At 46.3% G+C, this 19,778-nt stretch overlaps 1 protein-coding gene across 3 annotated transcripts in view; it reads right to left on the bottom strand.

The window, feature by feature from the left end:
• SH3TC2 (SH3 domain and tetratricopeptide repeats 2) overlaps window positions 1–19,778 on the bottom strand; it is a 51,752-nt gene that overhangs the window by 4,819 nt on the left and 27,155 nt on the right. For 2 of the 3 annotated variants that reach the window (XM_070417116.1, XM_070417113.1), the window contains exons 9-15: window positions 17,972–18,105; window positions 15,350–15,391; window positions 13,532–15,226; window positions 13,244–13,424; window positions 4,319–4,469; window positions 2,075–2,197; window positions 170–320 (exon numbers count right to left, since the gene is read on the bottom strand). In XM_070417116.1, the coding sequence (XP_070273217.1) occupies window positions 170–320; window positions 2,075–2,197; window positions 4,319–4,469; window positions 13,244–13,424; window positions 13,532–15,226; window positions 15,350–15,391; window positions 17,972–18,105 (2,477 nt within the window). Of the gene's footprint in view, window positions 1–169; window positions 321–2,074; window positions 2,198–4,318; window positions 4,470–13,243; window positions 13,425–13,531; window positions 15,227–15,349; window positions 15,392–17,971; window positions 18,106–19,778 lie in introns of those variants that run through there. The other variant, XM_070417115.1, reaches the window with a different exon arrangement.

Below are 19,778 nucleotides of genomic sequence, written 5' to 3'. Positions count from 1 at the left end.
GCTGCTCGCTTAGCTAAGGTCTCCCTGCAGTTGGATCTAGAACATGAACCCATGCAGTCTGACTCCAGAGCCTGTGCTGTGGTGCCTTACTGCACCTCCTTGGGGAGGCGGGGGGCGGGGGGGGTGGGGGGGAGAGTTCTGCCCCACCCATTCAGTGCAGGACACCTACCTGTGACTGTGCTGAGCCTGGCTGCCAGGGTGGCAAACTCCAGAGCCTTGTCGTAGCCTTCCAGGCTGATCTGCAGCTCAGTCAGCTTGTTGAAAATCCGGAGCTCAGTTCTCACGGCCTTCATCCTCCTCGCTAAAGGGACAGCCCCCGCCTGCGAAGAGAGGCATAGGAATCTTAGTCTCCCAAGAATGACCCACGTGCACCATACTCCAGGAGGCTCACGATCTCCTGCTGGGTTGGGGGATGGTAGCAACTGAAACTAAGGAACTTGGTCATCCATACATGGGTTTTCTCAGCTCACTCTCTCGGCCCTGGCTCTTGGTTGCTCTGACCAGATCTTAGAGGTGGAAGGACTAGAGGTCATCGGGCCTCCTAAGTTTGGGAAAACTGAGAGCAGGAAAGTTACCTCCCAGCCATGTGCTCCCTCAGCACCCACAGCGCTAATCTACAAAGTACATATGTGTGTAGGATGAGAGTGCCCAATCAATGGTCATTTCTATTATTTTTATTATGACAGAATGTTAGGCAGGTCACGTCATCTCTCTGAGCCTTAGTTTTCTCATCTATAAAAACGCATATGACAATGAGCCCCTCAATAGTCAGGGTCATGTTCCTTGTTCAGTGACAGGCACATAATGGGTGACTCACAAATGTTTGATGAGTGATTAATCAACTGAACAAGCAAATGAATTAATATCTGAATAAGTGAGATTTTAGGATCAAAGAAGACAATGTTTACAACTTCAATCAGTGGTAAAATTATGACTTTTGACATATCTGCTTAACATCTAGACATTTATTTATTAATATTATTTGTTAAATCAACTCCCTTTTATTATCTTGTCTCATTCTTTGCAGCGATGTCTGTGAAATCATGGGTTTGATGAGCTGGTGTTATACTTGATAAAAACATATTAAACAGATGTGTTTCTCCATGGACCAGCCATCTCCCACCTGCCTCCAGTGGTGCCTGGGAGCATTCTGGTACACAGATAAGTGTGCTACACACTGTGAGCACCATGCACCTGAGAGATGCAATTATTATGGCCTCTTCTCCAAGCCGGAGAAGGACAGAATTCATCAGCTCCTTCTTTGAGAGCCTGCCAGATCGAAGAGAGAGGAAGTATGTGGGCAAGGTGTGGAGAAAAAGGGGCCACATATCCTACACACTCAGGGGAGGCCTGCATGATGGGCCCTACAAACTCAGAGACGAAAAGTAACCACATAGGATGGTCTGAACATAAAAATTCCTCACTCAAAGTGGGTCATAGTGGTAGTCACATCCTAGGCCTGTAGCTTCCTTGGCAAAGGACAATCTTAACCTTAAGTGAGTCTGTTTATTGTCTTTTTGCTTCTAGGATAACATAGGTTTGAAAGGTCAGGGTAATTTTCCAGACCCCTTAGGGCACATCCACAAACTAGAAGACCACAGAACTCCTCCTTGTTATCTTATTCCCCCAATATCATCTCATGTGCTGCCAATATTATCAACTATCCTGTACCCACAAATGTAAAAGAAATACGTGTCTTTCTGTTTTACTTTTTATCCAATCCCAGAGATTTCCCTGCTTTGCCTTCTCCTGTCCCCTTAATCTCCCATCAATGGATTTCATGTATTCTCTCATGCCTCCTCCTTTGATGCTAATATATAAAATAAGCTTAAAACTGCCATTTTTTGGAACATTTTCTTAATCCGTGGAGATTTTGCTTCCCAGGAATTGTTATCAGTTTGGCTCAATAAACTCATAAAAATTCTCTCCAGACTTGGATGTTTTTTACATCAACAAAGAGAAGGAAAAGAAATACCAGCAAAAGAGGGGAAGGCAGGTCCAGGCTGAAGTCTATATGGCCTCTCCCAGGTTTGTGCCAGGGCCTGGCGGGCACACTGTGCGGCCTGGGACTTACCCGGTAATATTCCACCGCGCGATGCCTGTGGCGGGTCCCATTGAAGAACACATCACCTGCTTCTTCATAGAGCTTGAGGGCCAGGGAGGGCTCTTCTGGCTTCAGCGCTTTCTGGATGGCTGCCTGGGTGGGACAGAGACAACTGTCAAAGGCAGAGAGAAGGGCTTCAAGCATCCACAGCACTGGCAGGAGTGAGTGCCTGACCACCCAGCTTAACCCTCTGCGGCGTCCCCAGAACCCCAAATTGCCCTCCACACTCATAGAGCTGCTAGGAAGACTTTGAGATTCTCTAGCCCAGCATTTCCCTATTATTGTATGAGAGATTACATCATATAGCCCTAGAATAATTTTCAGCAGTACACATAACATTTTATGTTTTAATATACAAGTATTTATTTTAATGTGTTTTAAGAAAAAAAGACTATTACATCAAAACCTGTGATTTCAGATAGCATTGTTTAGTATAAAATGCTAAGTCAACTTGAAGTTAAATCAGAAAAAAATGAGTATATAGTGATATAAAGAGTACACAGATACGGCAAAACCGTGAACTGTTCATATTAATGACTGAACTTCCAGATGGAGAAACTGAGGCTCAGAAATATTAAGAAACCTCTCCACATTCACGTCAGTGGTTAGTGGCAAACAAATGCTAGTGTCTTCCAGCCCAACAACCTTCTCCTAGCCTCCATGACCTCTTTCTCTCTAGCAAGCTAGTCCATATTGCATCGAAGCAGAACGTGGCATGGAAGGTGAAGAGTGAAGAACGCACGACAGCACAGCTGTGGCAGCTCAGCCCAGACAGAGAGGATTCACTTCCGTGACAATGACCTGCAGAAGTCCAAGGTAGATGGTAGTCTGGGGTTGGGTGGGCCTGGGACCAGTTCTCGCTGGGGAATGACCCCACAGTTACTGTCACTGCACATGCCGCTACACAGACAGGGGGCGGTGAGACGGAATCCTGGAGTCAGAGGCTCTGCTGCCAACCCGAACAGCTTCCTCTGGGCCTCCGTCTCCGGAAGAGTGAGAGGCAAGACTGAACTATCTGCTCTGAAAATCCTTCCAGCTCGAAAACGCCAAAGCAGGATGGAGTCTGAGAGTGAAAGCTTTACTTCACACAGCCGGGGGGCCACTTCCTCCACTTACTACATGTCTCATCTTGAGCAAGTTACTCAGCCTCAGTGAGCTTCATCGGTAAAATGTGAATTTCAAAAGAAACTCCTGCTGCATTTGTAATGAGGATTCATCTACATCATGCCTGTGATGTGTTTACCAAAGTCTCCTGTGCATTCAATCAATGTTACACAACCTTCAGTCCCAGTGCGAGTGAGTTTATGTGAGTTTAATTAATGGCGTAGGGGGGAATAAAAAGGAAGAAAATAAGAAATGGGAAGGAAGCAAAGATAATGAGCATATTTTAGATGAAACAAGTCTTACATACTATCATGATGTCAGTATTTGCAGACAATAGTAATAATAATGAAATACCACTTATTAAGCATTTATTGAGCCCCAAGACTTAGTAACTGCTTACTATGCATATGCATTTACTACACAAGTGATATAGCTAATCCTTACTAGAGATTGGGTTCACCCATGAAGAAACTGAATCCTAGAGAGCTCATGTAGCAAGTCCAAGGCCACACAGTTTGAGAACAATAATGTTAACACTCCACACATATCAACCTCGCCTCATATTGCAGCACAGCCCTGAAGGCAAGGTGTGTGTCAAGCTTTGGAAAGATGGACGTGCTTGGCATTCAGGTGAGGGAGTCTCCCACCACGTTCTTTGGGAGCTTCCATGTATATATGGACTCGGGACTGGCCCTTTGCCACCTGTATGCAGCCTGCCAGACCGCCCTGGCTCCCACCCATGTCCAGGAAGCAGCCCAGTGTTGACTTCCCCTCCAAGGAGAGGCCATCACCTCTCTCGAGCTCCTGATGGTCCCTCTGGAGCAGCGGTTCTCAACCTGTGGGTCGCAACCCCTTTGGGGGTCGAATGACCCTTTCACAGGGGTTGCCTAAGACCATTGGAAAACACATATATAATTACATATTGTTTTGTGATTAATCACTATGCTTTAATTATGTTCAACTTGTAACAATGAAATTGGGGGTCACCACAACATGAGGAACTGTATTAAAGGGTCACGGCATTAGGAAGGTTGAGAACCACTGCTCTGGAAGGTGCAGCTGCCTCCCCAGTTGGCCCAAGTCGGCAGATGAGCTCTGCAGGAGGCCCACCTGCAAGTACAGCTCCACCAGCTCGTCCTCCTGCATGAGGTAGTAGAGACGCCCAGCCCCGAGCCAGGCCTCGGCAGCCTTGTCCTCCTCGCCCAGGTCGATGAAGATCCGCAGGCTCTCCTTGATGCAGGTGAGGGACCTCCTGAGGGACCTGAGGGGCGAACATGGACTCATAAGGTGGGAGGGCTCCAAAGGGCCTCAGAGTCCCTTAGCACAGGGAGAAACGGAGGCTCTCAGGAAGGTCTGGGTGTGATTTGAACCAGGCTCTGCCTTAACTGGCTGTAAGAAAGTACAGGACTTCTCTGTGCCTTGTTTTCCCCATCTGTAATGTAGGGATAAAATTGTACCTGCCTCGGAGGATTGTTGCAAGGTTTAAATGTAATAATAAAACAAGAATGCTCAGAGTAAGCACTTGATAAAATATTTAAATGTTAGTTATTGTTATTACTGACCCATGGTCCATCTATCTTTCTACTGCACTTGAACATTTTTTCCATAAGCACTTAACACACAGCAGATGCCAAAGGCCTACTTATTGTATAAATGCACAAATGAATGACCATAGTGGTAACTTTAAATCATCAAAAACTTTTGGTGTTTTAAAAAGAAGGACCGAAGAAGAGTAGAAGTTTTAAAAGGTTCAGGTTTAATGGAGTGCTCTTTAAATATCTGGAAAAAAACTGTCTTATGTAGGCTACTCTTCCCTCATGACAGGGATTAATGAAGAAAGGAGGCACAGCTAATGTAATGTTGCAGAGATTTGACATTCTAGAACAAGAAGGAGCACTGGGCATCATCTAGATCAGCGGTTCTCAACCTGTGGGTCGCGACCCCTTTGGGGGTCAAACGACGCTTTCACAGGGGTCGCCTAAGACCATCGGAAACCACATATATAATTTCATATTGTTTTGTGATTAATCACTATGCTTTAATTATGTTCAATTTGTAACAATGAAATTGGGGGTCACCACAACATGAGGACCTGTATTAAAGGGTCGCGGCATTAGGAAGGTTGAGAACCACTGATCTAGATGGTAGTTCTCAACTCCAGCAGCAATTGGAATATCCTGGAAGCTTTTTAAACATACATACAGGCGAACCCACCTCATTGTGCTCCATGCCAGGGCACCCTGGGACACTCGGGGAGTGTGGCTCAGGCAGCAACACTCTGCCAAAGCCCTCCCACACTGCCTGCATGGTACAGCTTGGGTTGAGACTTACTGACCTAGTCCAACCCCCTTATTTCATAGAGAAAACAGGCCCAGAGATGGGAAGTGACTGTGCAAGGATGCACAGGACCTTAGGGGAAGACTCAAGGCCAGAACTCCCTTCTTCTGAGTCCCAGCCCTGAACTAGTCCTGTTACACCCACATTCCTCAAAGCCTGATTCACAGCCCAGGGGATTCAGCATTCCCTAGGGAGCTTATTAGAAACACAGACTCCCAGAACTTCCTCAGACTGACTCTATCAGAATCATCACAGCTGCAAGCCAGGCTTCATGAGCCCTCAATTTCTACAGCTCTTTCTACCTCGTACGGGTATCCTGAGATTACACATTGCTCAGTGAACAGTGCACATCACTAAATGCTTTCTGTGACCCCAACCACTTTCACAATGGATGCTCACTGGGCACATGCCCACCCCTGCAAATGCCCACCCCCCAACTCCATCCACATCCCCTCCTGGGGGACAGGCTGGAGTCCCCTCTCTCCCTTCGTACCCATATCCAGATGAACATTAAACTGTCTTTTAAACCTGCCTCGGAGGATTGTTGTAAGGTTTAAATGGAACAATACAATGAGAGTGCTCAGAGTAAGCACTTGATAAATATTTAAATATTAGCTATCATTGTTATTACTGACCCATGGTCCATCCATCTTTCTACTGCACTGTAACATTCAAATGTGTCCCCACCTTCCCCACGTTTCCATTATAACTGCTGCTCCTTCTACCCCAAATTCCATTCTTTTACCCTTTTTCACCTTCAAAATCTTACTTCTCCCTCAAGGGCATCCTCACATGCTATGAGCTTCATGAAGTCTTCCCTGACCCTTCGCTGTTGGTGTTCCTTCCTTCCTCTCCAAACCTAGCCTTGCAGAGCCCGCCGTCTCACCTGTGAGCACTGTTTGCCTTTGCCTGGGGTGGCTCTGAGTTTTGTGAAATGGAAATCCCTGCGGGAAGTTCAGTTGAAAAAAAAAATGCGTCCATTACATCAAAACTCACTTAATAAATTCCCCCTAGAAATCAGTGCCAAGAAAAAATTTGCTCCAACAGATATATTTGCTTCTGTTCTTTCATCAGGCAGTATGAACCACATATGGCTTTCCCCTTTTACCTCCAACACCAGGAAGCTTAGTTCTAACTTACAGTAATCACCCCGGGTGCATGGAAACACTTGTTTTTCTATGTCTGTTAACTGGTCTTTGTTCTCTTTTTTCCTTGAGTGCTCTACAGAAGTGGGTGATTTATCCCTGCTAAATAAACACAGCCTCAGAACTTCTCCTTGATGACCTGGGCCTTCTATAAAGGGATGATGACCTTATGTTTGCAGAGGTTTCCCCTGTCACTTAAGGTACCTCACAGTCTTCCTCTTGGTATCACTCACGGAAGGTAAAGCAGAGTGGATATTTATTTCCTCCCAATTATACAAATAGAAATCCAGAATCTTAGAGTTATAGAATGTTAGGATTTTAAAAAAGCCTAATCTGGATCATATTCCAGAACAATGGTGTAAAGATCTCCAAAAATCCACTCTCCCATAAAAACCAAAGAAAACACAGGCAAAAATTGTCACAATCCATTTTTTCAGAACTCTGGAAGCTAGCCGAAGGTTTGCGACAATTTGAGGAGAGTTCATTCAAGAAAAACAGCTGAATCGTGTTAAGAATAGTGAGTCTAGAACAGGGGTGGGCAAACTTTTTGACTCGAGGGCCACAATGGGTTCTTAAACTGGACCAGAGGGCCGGAACAAAAGCATGGATGGCGTGTTTGTGTGAACTAATATAAATTCAAAGTAAACATCATTACATAAAAGGGTACGGTCTTTTTTTTTTTAGTTTTATTCATTTCAAACAGGCCGGATCCGGCCTGCGGGCTGTAGTTTGCCCACGGCTGGTCTAGAAGCATCTCTCTCTACAGCTCTGTGGCAGCCTTAAAACCAAAGGCTGGTTTTTAACTTGGCAATCACAGTAGCTGGGAAAACCAGTAACCTCTTGCAGCCACTGGAGGGGATACAGTGAGTTTGGAATTCCCCATACTCTGTCCCCAGGGAACTGTCACTATCTGATAAGTCTGGAAGTTCCCTGAAAGCCTTCACTCACAGGGCTTGTTTTTAATCAACCTGACTCAGAGCTCACTCAGTGTAGATAACCCTTTCCCTGGAGTGTTTGTCCAAAAAGATGTGCAGCAATTGTTTAACAACGCTGCTGCCTGAGATGGTGAAAACATCTGGAGCAAAGAAGAAGCTGAAAACAAGACAACAAATAAAAGGAAAAGTTGGGGAATGAGCTGTCCATAGAAGGCATTGAAAAGCTCCAGCATATTCCCAGCAATCTAAAAGACGATCTGAATGTGCAAAACTGTGTGCATGTCCAGGAAATGTATAATCCTATCTAATAATAGAGAAATATGGTAATTAACCATAACTTTGCTACCCTTCCCATTGGCTAATCAGCGAGATATGCAAATTAACTGCCAACCAAGATGGCGGCCGGTGGCCGGCAGCCAGGCAGCTGAAGCAAACAGGAGGCTTGCTTGCTCCAGTGATGGAGGAAGCCAAGGTTCCCCGCCTGCCGCTGCCAGCCTCTGAGCTGCAGTCTAAGAAACAATGTTGCAATTATAGAAGCTAAACAAACCCCAGAAACCTGCTTTTAGCCAGCCGGGCCTCAGAGCTGGAGTTGCAACAGTGTTTCAATTATAGAAGCCAAATAAACCCAGATACCTGCTTTCAGCAGCCGAGGTCTAAGAGCTGGAGCCAGGCCTCAGAGCCAAAGCCAGCTCTCAGTTCCAGTGACAGCCATAGAAGGTAAATAAATCCCAGAATAAAAAAAAAAAAAGAAAGAAAAAAAGGAGAGGTTGGGAGCTTCAGTCACCCGCCAGCCTGAAAACGGCCCTCAACCCCTCACCCAGATTGACCAGGCACCCCAGTGGGGACCCCCACCCTGAAGGGGGTGTGACCAGCTGCAAACAGCCATCAGCCCCTCACCCAGGCTGGCCAGGCACCCAAGCGGGACCCCTACCCTGATCCGGGACACCCTTCAGGGCAAACCAGCCAGCCCCCACCCATGCACCAGGCCTCTATCCTATATAGTAAAAGGGTAGTATGCAAACTGACGTTAACAGCAGAAAGACTGGGAATGACTGGTCACTATGACACACACTGACCACCAGGGGCCAGACGCTCAATGCAGGAGCTGCCCTCTGGTGGTCAGGGCGCTCGCACATGGGAGGAGCTCTGCTCAGCCACAAGCCAGGCTGATGGCTGCCAGTAGAGCAGTGGTGGTGGGAGCCTCTCCTGCCCCCTCAGCAGCGCTAAGGATGTCCGACTGCAGTTTAGGCCTGCTCCCCGATGGCAAGTGGACATCCCCCGAGGGCTGCCGGGCTGCCAGAGGGATGTCTGATTGCCATCTTAGGCCCAATCCCCCGGGAAGCGGGCCTAAGCCAGCAGGTGGTCATCCCCTGAGGGGTCCCAGACTGCGAGAGGGCACAGGCCCAGCTGAGGGCCACCCCCTCCCCACAGAGTGCACAAATTTTTGTGCACTGGGCCTCTAGTATTGTTATAAATGAAGATGTTAATTATAATCCCCAAGGTAACAACCAGAAAAATAACGATATTAGAAAATACTTTTAGATGAATGAAAAGAAAAATACCACATATCAAAACTGGAGTGAGTAGAATGAAAGCAGTGCTCAGAGAGAAATTTATAGCTGTAAATATTTATATTAAAAAAGAATAAAAATCTCAAATCAGTAACCTAACATTCCACCTTAAGACACTTGAAAAAGAAAAGCAAAGTAAACCCAAAGCAAGCAGGAGAAAGAAAATAATAAATATTAAATCAGATACAAATAATATGGAGAATAAAAGAAAAATAGAGAAAATCAACAAAATAAAATAATTGGTTCTTTTTTAAAAAATTTTGAGTCAAATCTTTTGTTAGTCTAATCAAGAAAAGTAAGAGAAAAGCTAGGGATTAAAGTGGAGACATTACTACTACCAGAAATAACTACAGAAATAAAAAGGATGATAAGGGAATACTATGAACAGTTGTACTCCAACATACTAAACAATCTAGGTAAGTGGACACATTCCTAAAATAAAAACTATCAAACTGTTTAAGAAGAAATAGATAATCTAAATAGACCTATAACAACCAACAAGATTAAATTATTAATTTAAAAAAGAACAAAACAACTCCTTACAATGAAAAGCCCAAGCCCAGATGGCTTCACTGGTGATTTCTACCAAACATTTAAAGAAGAATTAACACTAATCCTTCACAAACTCTTTCAAAAAATAGAAGTGGAGGAAACATTTCCCAGCACATGTTGAGGCCAGTGTTACCCTAATAGCAAAACCAGACAATATCACAAGAAAAGAAAAATACAGATCGATATCTCTTATGAATATAGATGTAAAAATATTCCACCTATAGTAGGAAATTGAATCCAGCAGCATATAAAGAGGATTATACTCCATAATCAAGTGGGATTTATCGCAGGAAGGCAAGATCAGTTCCACAGAGTAAAATTAATCAACTCAATACCCTTTTTACTAGAATAAAAGAAAAACCCACATGGTAAGTTCAATAGGTGCATTAAAAGCATTTGAAAAAAATAACTCTTTAATAATAAAAATTATTATTCTATTCAAAGAACTAAGAATAGAATGGAAATTCCTCAACCTAATAAAGAGAATTTATGAAACATTCACAGTTAATTTTATACTTAATGGTGAAAGCTTTAAGTCTGAAAGCTTCCTCCTTAATATCAGGTGCACAACAAGAATTTCTACTCTTACCACCTTTATTAAACATTGTATTGAAGATTCTATCTAAGGTGATAAGACAAAAAATGAAATAGAAGACATCTAGATAGGAAAGGAAGAAGTAAAGCTATATATGCATGTGACATGATCTTATATATAGAAAACTATAAGGAATACACACACACACACTATTAGAACTAATAAACAGCTGCAGGATGCAATATTAACATGCAAAAATCTACTGTATTTCTATAAACGCCAATGAACAATCTGAAAGTGAAGTTAAGAAGACAACTGCATTTATAGAGGCATCAAAAACTACTCAAAATACATTTAACAAAAGAAGTGAAAGTTGTACATTCTAGAAACTACAACACACTAGAAAGGGATTAAAGAAGATCTAAGTAAATGGAAAGACACCCATGTTCATGAAGTCGAAGACAGGATGTTAAGATGGCAACATCACTCAAATTGATCCACAGATGCAACATTTTCCCTATCAAAATCTCAGCAGGCTTCTTTGCAGAAACTGAAAAGATGCTAAATTTCATATGGAAAGGCAAGGGACCCAAATAGCCAAAACAATCTTGAGAAACATGTTTGGTGAACTCACTTCCCAATTTAAAAGTTACCGCAAAGCTATAATAAACACAATGGTATGGTCTGGCATAGGCTAGACATATTGATCAATAGAATAGAACTGAGAGTCCAGAAATAAACACTTATTTTTATAGTCAATTGATTGTCAACAAGGGTCCCAAAACATTCAATGTGGAAAAATAAAGTTTCAACAAGTGGTACTTGGACAACTGAATATCCATGCAAAAGAATGAAACTGGACCCTACCTCAAACCATATTAAAAAAATGAACCCAAAATGCCTGATTGACTTAAATGTAAGAGCTAGAACTAGTAGACTACTGCACTAAATAACTACAGTAGTACCCCTGTTCCAAGACCCCCAATGAATACCTGAAACGACGGATAGTATCGATCCCTATTTATGCACTGTTTTGTGCTATACATAGTCACCTTTTCAATTAAAAGAAACACTTATGGCCTCTCTTTAGCATATCCAGATTGCCAGCATCACTACTGTTGTGCCTTGGGGCCATTATGAAGTAAAATAAGGATTACTAGAGTACAAGCACTGTGATACCTCTACAGTCTATCTGAGAACCAGGAGGACCACTAAGTGACTAATGGGCAGGTAGCATGTACAGCATGGACACACTGGACAAGTGTGATTCAAGTCCCAGAAAGGGTGGAGGAGCACAGAGAAAGATGTCATGCTACTCAGAACAGCATGCAGTTCATTTCTGGACTTTTCCACTGAACATATTAGGACTACAGTTAACTACGGTCCATTGAAACTGCGGAAAGCAAAACCAGGGATAACAGGAGACTACTATAATTACTACTCAGCTGACCCACACAGGTATGGATTGTATGTTTCTCTGTGCCAAGTTCTCTGCTCGACATGTCTGCACACATGGAGCTAATGGTCCCCACACCGTGACCTTCTGAACCTACCACAGAGTTTTCAAAACCCCAAAAGCTTAGGTGTCTGATCTAAAAAGTCCTCTAAAGAAAGCCCACAACCTTAAGAATCTGTCCCCTTCCTTGGACTGAGGCATAGGTAAAGGGAGATTGCAGGACTCCTGATTCTTATAAGAGAGAGAAAGGGTGAGGGAGAGAAAGAGTGACGGCGGGGGGGGGGGGGGGGGGGGGGGGAGATCCTTATCTTATTATTTATGATTTGATTATCCAAGTGCCTAAGGTTACCAGATTGCCTACCGTGTAGCCTAGAAAAGCAAAATTATAATTTAATTAGCTTCTCCTCAGCCACCTCTCTCTGTGCAACACTAGCAATTATCTCTGCTCTATTTTAGAGGTCATTCACAATTATGAATTCAATGCTACAATGCTAATCTGTTGCAAAATGCAATTGAGTATCTTGCAAACCATGTGGAATTTAATAGAGTGAATTAAAGGCTTGTTAGAGAGCAGAGCTGCAGGCCACAGGCCCTGACAAATGAGGATGAAGTAGATTAGACCAGCGAGGAGACAGGCGAGAGAAAACCAGCAGGAGGGGTGGATGCCTTGAGAATACTGTAAATACCAAAGGGTTAAAAGAAGCCTTTGGGTAAAATAGTTTGGGTATATTTTTGCAAAAATAAAGCTTTTTAAGAGATTGCTGAAAAAAACACACAAAACAAAGGATGTTTCATTGTACTATTACACAATTTTGTCAATACAATTAAGCTACAGTCAATACTTCTTTTGTTGTTTATTCCAAGACTTAGTGTATAGTTGTAGTTATAGCCCAAGTATTTTGAACTAAAAAGTGAAAATAAACTTAATTTTATAATTTCCAGTTTAATTTTAAAGGTAAGGGCCCAAACAACTTTCTTTACTTTGAAAAAGGTAATGTATTTACTTTCAGGGAATGTATTTACTTTGTGTCCTTTCTCTAGTACCAGCTGTTTCAGGTGAGGGAGACCTGGGTTCCTAACAGCCACCTCTCCTCATTAGGCATCCTCAGCCATGGGTAAGTGATGGGTTGTTATGGAAACACAAGTAACTGTAACAGAGGCAACATTCCCGAGCCCTTTCTATATGTCAAGCACTGTTCCAAGTGGTCCATGTGCATTAACTCACTTATTCCTCACAAAAATACTATAGCATGGAGGCCATCACTGTCCTTCTTCAACTGAGGAGGAAGCTGAAACTTGGAAAAATTAAATAACTGGTCCAAAGCCACAGAGCTAGTAAGTGATGATGACACTGGGCTTGCACTGAAGCTGCAAAGCCCAGGCTCTTTTCCTTGATGTTATAACATACCATGGGCATTGGACTTGACATCCTGCAGGAGAGAATAGTGTTTCTCCTTAAGGAAAAAGGATGTTTCTAGGACTTTTCCCCTAAGCCCAGACTCACCTGGCCGTGTTTAGGTTCCGATACAGCTGCCCGAGGGACTCCAGCAGCTGCCCCTCCATCTCCCGGTCCCTGAGTCGCTGAGCCAGGGCCAGCCAGTGCTCGTGGTAGGTGATGCATGCCTCGGGGTTTGGGGACACAGAGCTGTAGAAATGGCAGAGGGATTTGGTGACCTGAAGCTGACCTGAACATAAAGCAGGGACATGAATGAGATGACCTGAGACAGGAAGAGGGCAAAACGTGCTCTAACACTTTGCTCTCAAGCTGCCCAGCAGCAGGGGACATACTCACTCTTTAGGTGCCGATGCCTTAAGCCCAACAGCAAGGCCATTTCATAACAAAGGCGCCCACTGGCCAGCTGGCATCCACACACCAGGACTTGGGCCAACCAGAGAAGCACCTGTACTAATTCCATGTCTGTCTCCACACTGGCCTGGAGTTGACAATAGAGTCGGACGGCCTGCAGGAAATAGTCTCTGGCTGGCTGCTGGGCCCAAGATTTAAGGGAGAGATGGCCAAGATTAGCCACAGTCACTGCCTGGTTACGCACATGCCCCACCTCCTGGGCCCCGTTCAAGGCCCGGAGATAGCTCTTGGCTGCCCTGTTCAGCCGGCCTTCACCTTGAAGTGCAAGTCCCAGAAGGTTCTGGACTACCCCCTTTTGGATAGCATTCTCTGTCTCCTTCAGGGAGTGTAGGAGTGGGTAGAGGATGTCCAAAGCCTTCTTCGCCTGGCTGGCTAAGAGATAGGCCCATGCCAGGCAGAGGGCAGACTCGAAGGCTTCCTGCTCCCCCAGCAGCTGCCCTAGCACCAAGGCTTGGCTCAGGTAGTAGATGGCACCGTCAGGAGACCTGTGTTGGAGGTACACTCTGGACAGGATGAGACACAGGGCCCTCTGGGTGCGCCGATCTGCCTGCTCCTCACAGGCGGCCAGCGCCTGCCTGAGCGCCGGACAGGCCAGGGGGGAAACTTCATTCCAGCTTGTGGAGGGAACGCGGAGGAGCTTGGTAGCATTCTGGAGGGCCAGGTGGACTTGCCAAACCGGAAGGGACATCCCTTGGGCACTCTGGGGACCACGTTGCCGGACAGAGGCCACTGCAAGGTGCGGAAGGTATTTCTTATCATACAGAAAACTCAGGATGGTGGCCACCGCATCCGAGGCGGGAGGGTGTCCAGAGAGAAGCTGCAGCCGTTCCGCGAAGGGCAGGACCTCCTCATGCCGGCCGAGGCTTAGGAGCAATCGGATGGCCAGGAAGCAGGCCCGGGCCTCCAGGGGGCAGCTGCCCGATGCAATGCCCTGGCGCAGCACGTAGGCCACCACATCGAGCTCGTTCTTGGCACTGGACTCCCGGTTGGGCAGGCAGGCCAGTAAGGCCCCTGCCTTTTCCAGCAGGGCCGAGCCTTTGTGCCTTAGCCTCTGCCGCAGGTAGATGGCAGCCACGTTGATGTACAGAGCAGCCACCAAGGACAGGTCCTCAAACGCCCCGTTGAGAATGCGGATGGCCTCCTCGAAGTACACCCTGGCCTGGGAGAGCTTGACCTTCCTGACGCTCAGCCGGCCCAGGAGGAAGCAGAGCCGGGCATGGGCCCAGGTCATGCAGCTCCGTTTGGCCCACTTCCTGGAGGCCTCCAGGTAGACCACCAGCTCGTCCTCCTCGGAGAAGCTATAAAAGGAAGATGTGAGGAAAGAGAAGGAGAAATCATAGAGGCTCTTCAAGTGGTCAGCGTAACCCTGGTGATCCAGGAAAGCCAAGATGGGGGCGAAGGTCTCGGCCTCCTCCTCCTCCTGACCGGAGTTCAGGTCCATGAGCAGCTCCGGGTCATCCAGGTCGTCTGGCTCCGGCAGGTGATAGCTGTCCGAGGCAGCGGAGAGGAGCTCCTCCAGGCTGCAGTCCTCGGAGCTGCTGGACCGTCCGGAGCCCGAGGCCTGTTGCTCCTCCCTGGCACCCCCAGGCCGGGCATCCTGGAAGCCGTCAGGCTGGGACGCTGTAAGGGACAGCAGAGTTGAGCAACCCTAAGCCCCTGCAACTACAGTGGTTGGTGCTTAGCAAGCAGACAGGGCGCTGTCCCGAGGGACTGGCAGTCAGGGTCAGCATGATCTCTACTCACCGCTCAGATCATTTGGAAGATTCTGGATGGACTCGAACCCACCTAGATAGAGATGAAGGACAGACCAGGGTTAGGTCCTTGTGGGCCACCACGCCTGTGCCTACAGGTGCACCCCAGACCAGTCTGGGGACTTTGTATTTGTGCTTCAGACCATCAGCATCTTTAAGGAACTGGGCAGAATTCTCTCCTCCATCGTCAGTTTAGAGTGGCTAAAACCTAAATATTATCTTACTTAACCCACTCGCTTTACAGCTGGGAACTGAGTTGGAAATGAGACCCAGAGGCAAAGAAGAAAAGCTGAAAACATCAGCTCTATGCCCAGAGGTGTGGCGGGTTGGGGATAATGAACTCTGAAGCCCCAAATCTCTCAGCAGTTTTACGACAGAGCCATGAACAGACCCCCAAGTGCAGCTCACTTTGCGGCACATGGCATTGCCTCCTGTTCCCGTGTGTCCCAGAGCCCTCCTTCTTCCTTCCTCTTTCATTCATCAGCCGGCCACTCAACAGACACTGATTTAGTGTGTACGGTGTGCTTTGACTGGACGCAGTGACCAAATGTAACTAATGAAGAAAAGAAAGCCAAGGTGCATTGGAGGGTGGTGGTCTTGGGGTCGGGGAAGAAGGGTGATGTAGATGAAAGGACAGTCTTCGGCCCTGTTTTAGACACTTTGGGTTTGCAGTACATGGAAGAGCTCTAGACTGAGAATTCAATAGATCTGGCAGGAGAAAAGTTGGCAGAAGGAGACTGAGAAGGCACAGAGAGGAAAGTAGACATGGAGAAGAGGGTGCCTTATGGTGCCACCACTTAATGTCACAAAAGTGAAACAAGACTAGGTGAGAAGCAAGGCGACCTTGTGAGTTTGGCAGCAAAGAAGCGAACCCTCTTGACTAGAGCAGCCGCTAGGGAGCTGTGGAGGCAAAGGCCAGACGCGCTCCGCAGACAGGGGCTGCTCGAGGAAGATTCTGCCTCTTTCTTGGCAGGGGAGCAGCAGCCCCAGTGAACTTGAGGACGTCAGGCCCCTCACCAAGTCAAGCCTCAGACTCCTATTCTCCAGGGATGGCTTTCTCTGCGAGTGTCATTGAAGATACTTGAGATCTGCAACCCCCGAGGGGGAGGAGGCCCCATAGGCAAACACAGGAGAGCTAGGTGTTCACGCGCCTGGTCCTCACTGACTTGGAGGACACAGCCATTTCTCTCCAGGCCAGGACCATGGAGAGCACAAACAGCGCCCGAGCCTCCAAAAGGTGCTCCTCTAGAGGAAGAATTGCAGGAGGCACTTCTTCCCTGGGCATAGGCCTCGGGGAGTGGAAGTTACCAAGAGGATGTTCCCTCTGCTGGCTGCCTTGGTGCCAGGGGCAGCCGGCACACTCACAAGGCACAGCTCTGCGTCCAGCTGAGCTGCACTCCTGGTCTTTAGATAAGAGGCAATGGGCTGCCTGGAACCTGCTCCTGGATCTCTCCCAACCACAGGATCCATGGTTGGCGGATACCTTAGCTCCAAGTCTGTGGCCACCCTGCCCCATGACACACCTCAAATAGTCCTTAATTTTTCAGATCTCAGCCCCCACCTACCAGGAAGCACCCACAGTTTCAGATTCCTGACAGCCTGGTGGACAGTGTGACGGCAGGGCTGGAGCTGCTGTAGAGCCAAGTGCTCCTCCCTGTGCTAGAGAAAGATTCCAGCTCCCACCTCTGCTCCGGGGACTGACCTGAGGGTCCCTCCTGCAGAATCTCTGGCTGTACCCATGAAACATGCCCCAACTAATCTTGCCACACGGGAGTGGATACAACCTCACCATCGCTGAAGAGATGGGAGAAACAAGAATCCTTCCTCAAACCACTGTCCATGGGAGAATGGACTTCCTGACACAGAGCAACAGGCCCTCTCCAAAGGCGTGTCATTCATTCACCCTGTCAATCACCCTGACACTGCTGAAAACTGTGCTAGGCACCGAGACCCCTCACCCACCCAAGTCTAATGCACCCAACAGTCCAATGTCATTTGTGTCAGGGTCAGTGTGAAGGTAGGGATTGTGTTGACTAGAAAAATGGGTGAAGGCAGTTCTTTTCCTGGCTCAGGCACTAATTCATTTGGGCCTCAGTTTCTCAATTTGTGAAACTGGAAGAAAAGTCATGTTTTTAGGGTCCTTCCAATTGTAACATTCTATGCCCCCACCTTTATCACTGGGGACCTCGACTTGCTTCTGCCCTAAAAGGAGGGACCGCAGCCACAACTTGGTGCCAGGGGCAGCCGGCACACTCACAAGGCACAGCTCTGCGTCCTGGTCTTTAGATAAGAGGCAATGGGCTGCCTGGAGTTTTTCTTCTCCAGGATTAGAATGGAAGGCTCAATATGGCTGACCTCCCAAGTGATAATTGAGTTGATGTCAACATGTCTCACTGTTTCTAGGCAACAAGTCCCACCAAATCCAGAACTGCCTGAAATCTCAAGTGAAAGTGCTGCTAATCAAATACTATCCAAGTCATCAACTGAATAGTAACCACAGCCCCAAATTCCTGGGTGGGATTAGCATTTAAAGATACTCTATTCCTGGTTGGAAACACGCTCTTAATCTTGAGGAGCCTGGGCTTTCCCCGGGGTTGGAGGAGCAGACACTCACTAAGCCGGTAGACAGACGTTATGTCAGTCTGAGCAAGCGCGTGAAGGAAGCTGGTGCTCTCAGCTTTCCCGTCACTTCCCAGGACTCCCAGAGAGCATCTCTCTTCATCACTGAAAAAGGCAGAGTTCTTGCTCCTGTATTGAGACAAAAGACATGGACACAGATCAGTGAGAGGTTCCAGGCATGACTCCTTCTCCCTCTCTGGGAGGACGTCGTGAAGGACACAGAGAAGCCATCGCCCATGGGCCACAGCTAAAATCAGACTGTGCCTCACTGTTGTACAGTGTATTAATTTATGGCTGAGAAGAAAGCTGTTAAAACTCCATCCCCCAAGAAAAACAAAGCCCTTCTCTCGACTCCTTCCCTTTCTTCAAGACCATGTGGTGCCTATTTTTAATGGCAGAAACAGGAATTGGTTTTCCTAATTGTGGGGGTTGGAAAGGAGTTCTTCATTAAAAGAAGTTTCTTTGTTAGGCTACTGCAAGAAAACGCTAGGGACAGGTGACACAATCTAGAGCAGTGATGGCGAACCTATGACACGTGTGTCAGAGGTGACACGCGAACTCATTTTTTGGGTTGATTTTTCTTTGTTAAATGGCATTTAAATATATAACATAAATATCAAAAATATAAGTCTTTGTTTTACTATGGTTGCAAATATCAAAAAATTTCTATATGTGACACAGCACCAGAGTGAAGTTGGGGTTTTTCAAAATGCTGACACGCCGAGCTCAAAAGGTTCGCCATCACTGATCTAGAGGGACAATGAAGAAAGCATGGCTATGGTCAGAAGGAACCTTTCCCAACTGCCAACATCAGATTCCGTGGCACAGAACAACAGTGTCACATAGCATCGAGAGAGAAATAAAATGCTAAAGAGTAGAAGTGGGTAGAAAAAGGACCGGGGGCTGGAAGAAATAATCTTATCTAATAAAAGGCTAATATGCAAATGGTTGTGATGCTCTCATGCTGTAACGACCAATCAGCAGGAGGCTGCGTGCGTGGAAGGTGCGGGTGGGTGGGGCTGCATATGCAGCGAGGCCGGGGGACGTGAGGCTGCGTCCCCCATCCGGCACTGTCCAGGGACGTGACACTGTTATTGTTCATTTATTAATAAATTTATATATCATTTTCATATACATTTTGCTAATTTTCTTTCATCTCTGACACTTCTATTATAGAGAAAGGGCAAATAACAATATTAAAATATTTCCTCTAATTAATTCCCTTTTAATGTGCACGAATTTTGTGCACCGGGCCACTAGTTATAAATAATAAGGATCTTTATATTCACCCTGTCTTATAAAACAAACTTGCTTACTAGAGATTTGTCTTAGACTCAAAGAATTTGAAAACTAGAAGTGCCTTAGAAAGTGTTCAATCCAGTATCTATCTGAACAATTGCTAAGATGTCATACTTATAAAGTTGTTTTTTTAACCTCAGAATCCAATTTTAAACAGAAATAACCTGGAATCCTAAGAGTTCATAACAGCTAATAATTTTGGGTTGCTTATTATCAATCAGGCACTGTTATGTCATTTAAGATACACATCTGCCCTATGAGGCACCTACCCTTTGTCCCCATGGCTCAGATAAGTGCAGTCTGAAAGCCAGTGATGAGGAAACCAGCAGCTAACATGAACTGTTCAAGGCCACACCACTAATTAGGGCAGAACTGATACTAAAGCTGTGTCCTGACATCTGGCCCAGGGTTCTTCCCACGACACTTGCTGATGCCCCGTCTCTCTGGCCTGGCCTCCGATTCCCTGTGAGAGCGCCCATTCTCAAAAGAGCATCTGATGGAAA

The sequence above is a fragment of the Myotis yumanensis genome, unplaced genomic scaffold (assembly GCF_028538775.1).
Source record: "Myotis yumanensis isolate MYYU_CA2020_CCGP unplaced genomic scaffold, mMyoYum1.0.hap1 SCAF_5, whole genome shotgun sequence".
In the NCBI taxonomy this organism is placed as follows: Eukaryota; Metazoa; Chordata; class Mammalia; order Chiroptera; family Vespertilionidae; genus Myotis; species Myotis yumanensis.
Note: the sequence above shows the minus strand (reverse complement) of the source record. Positions and strands in the feature narration are given on the sequence as shown.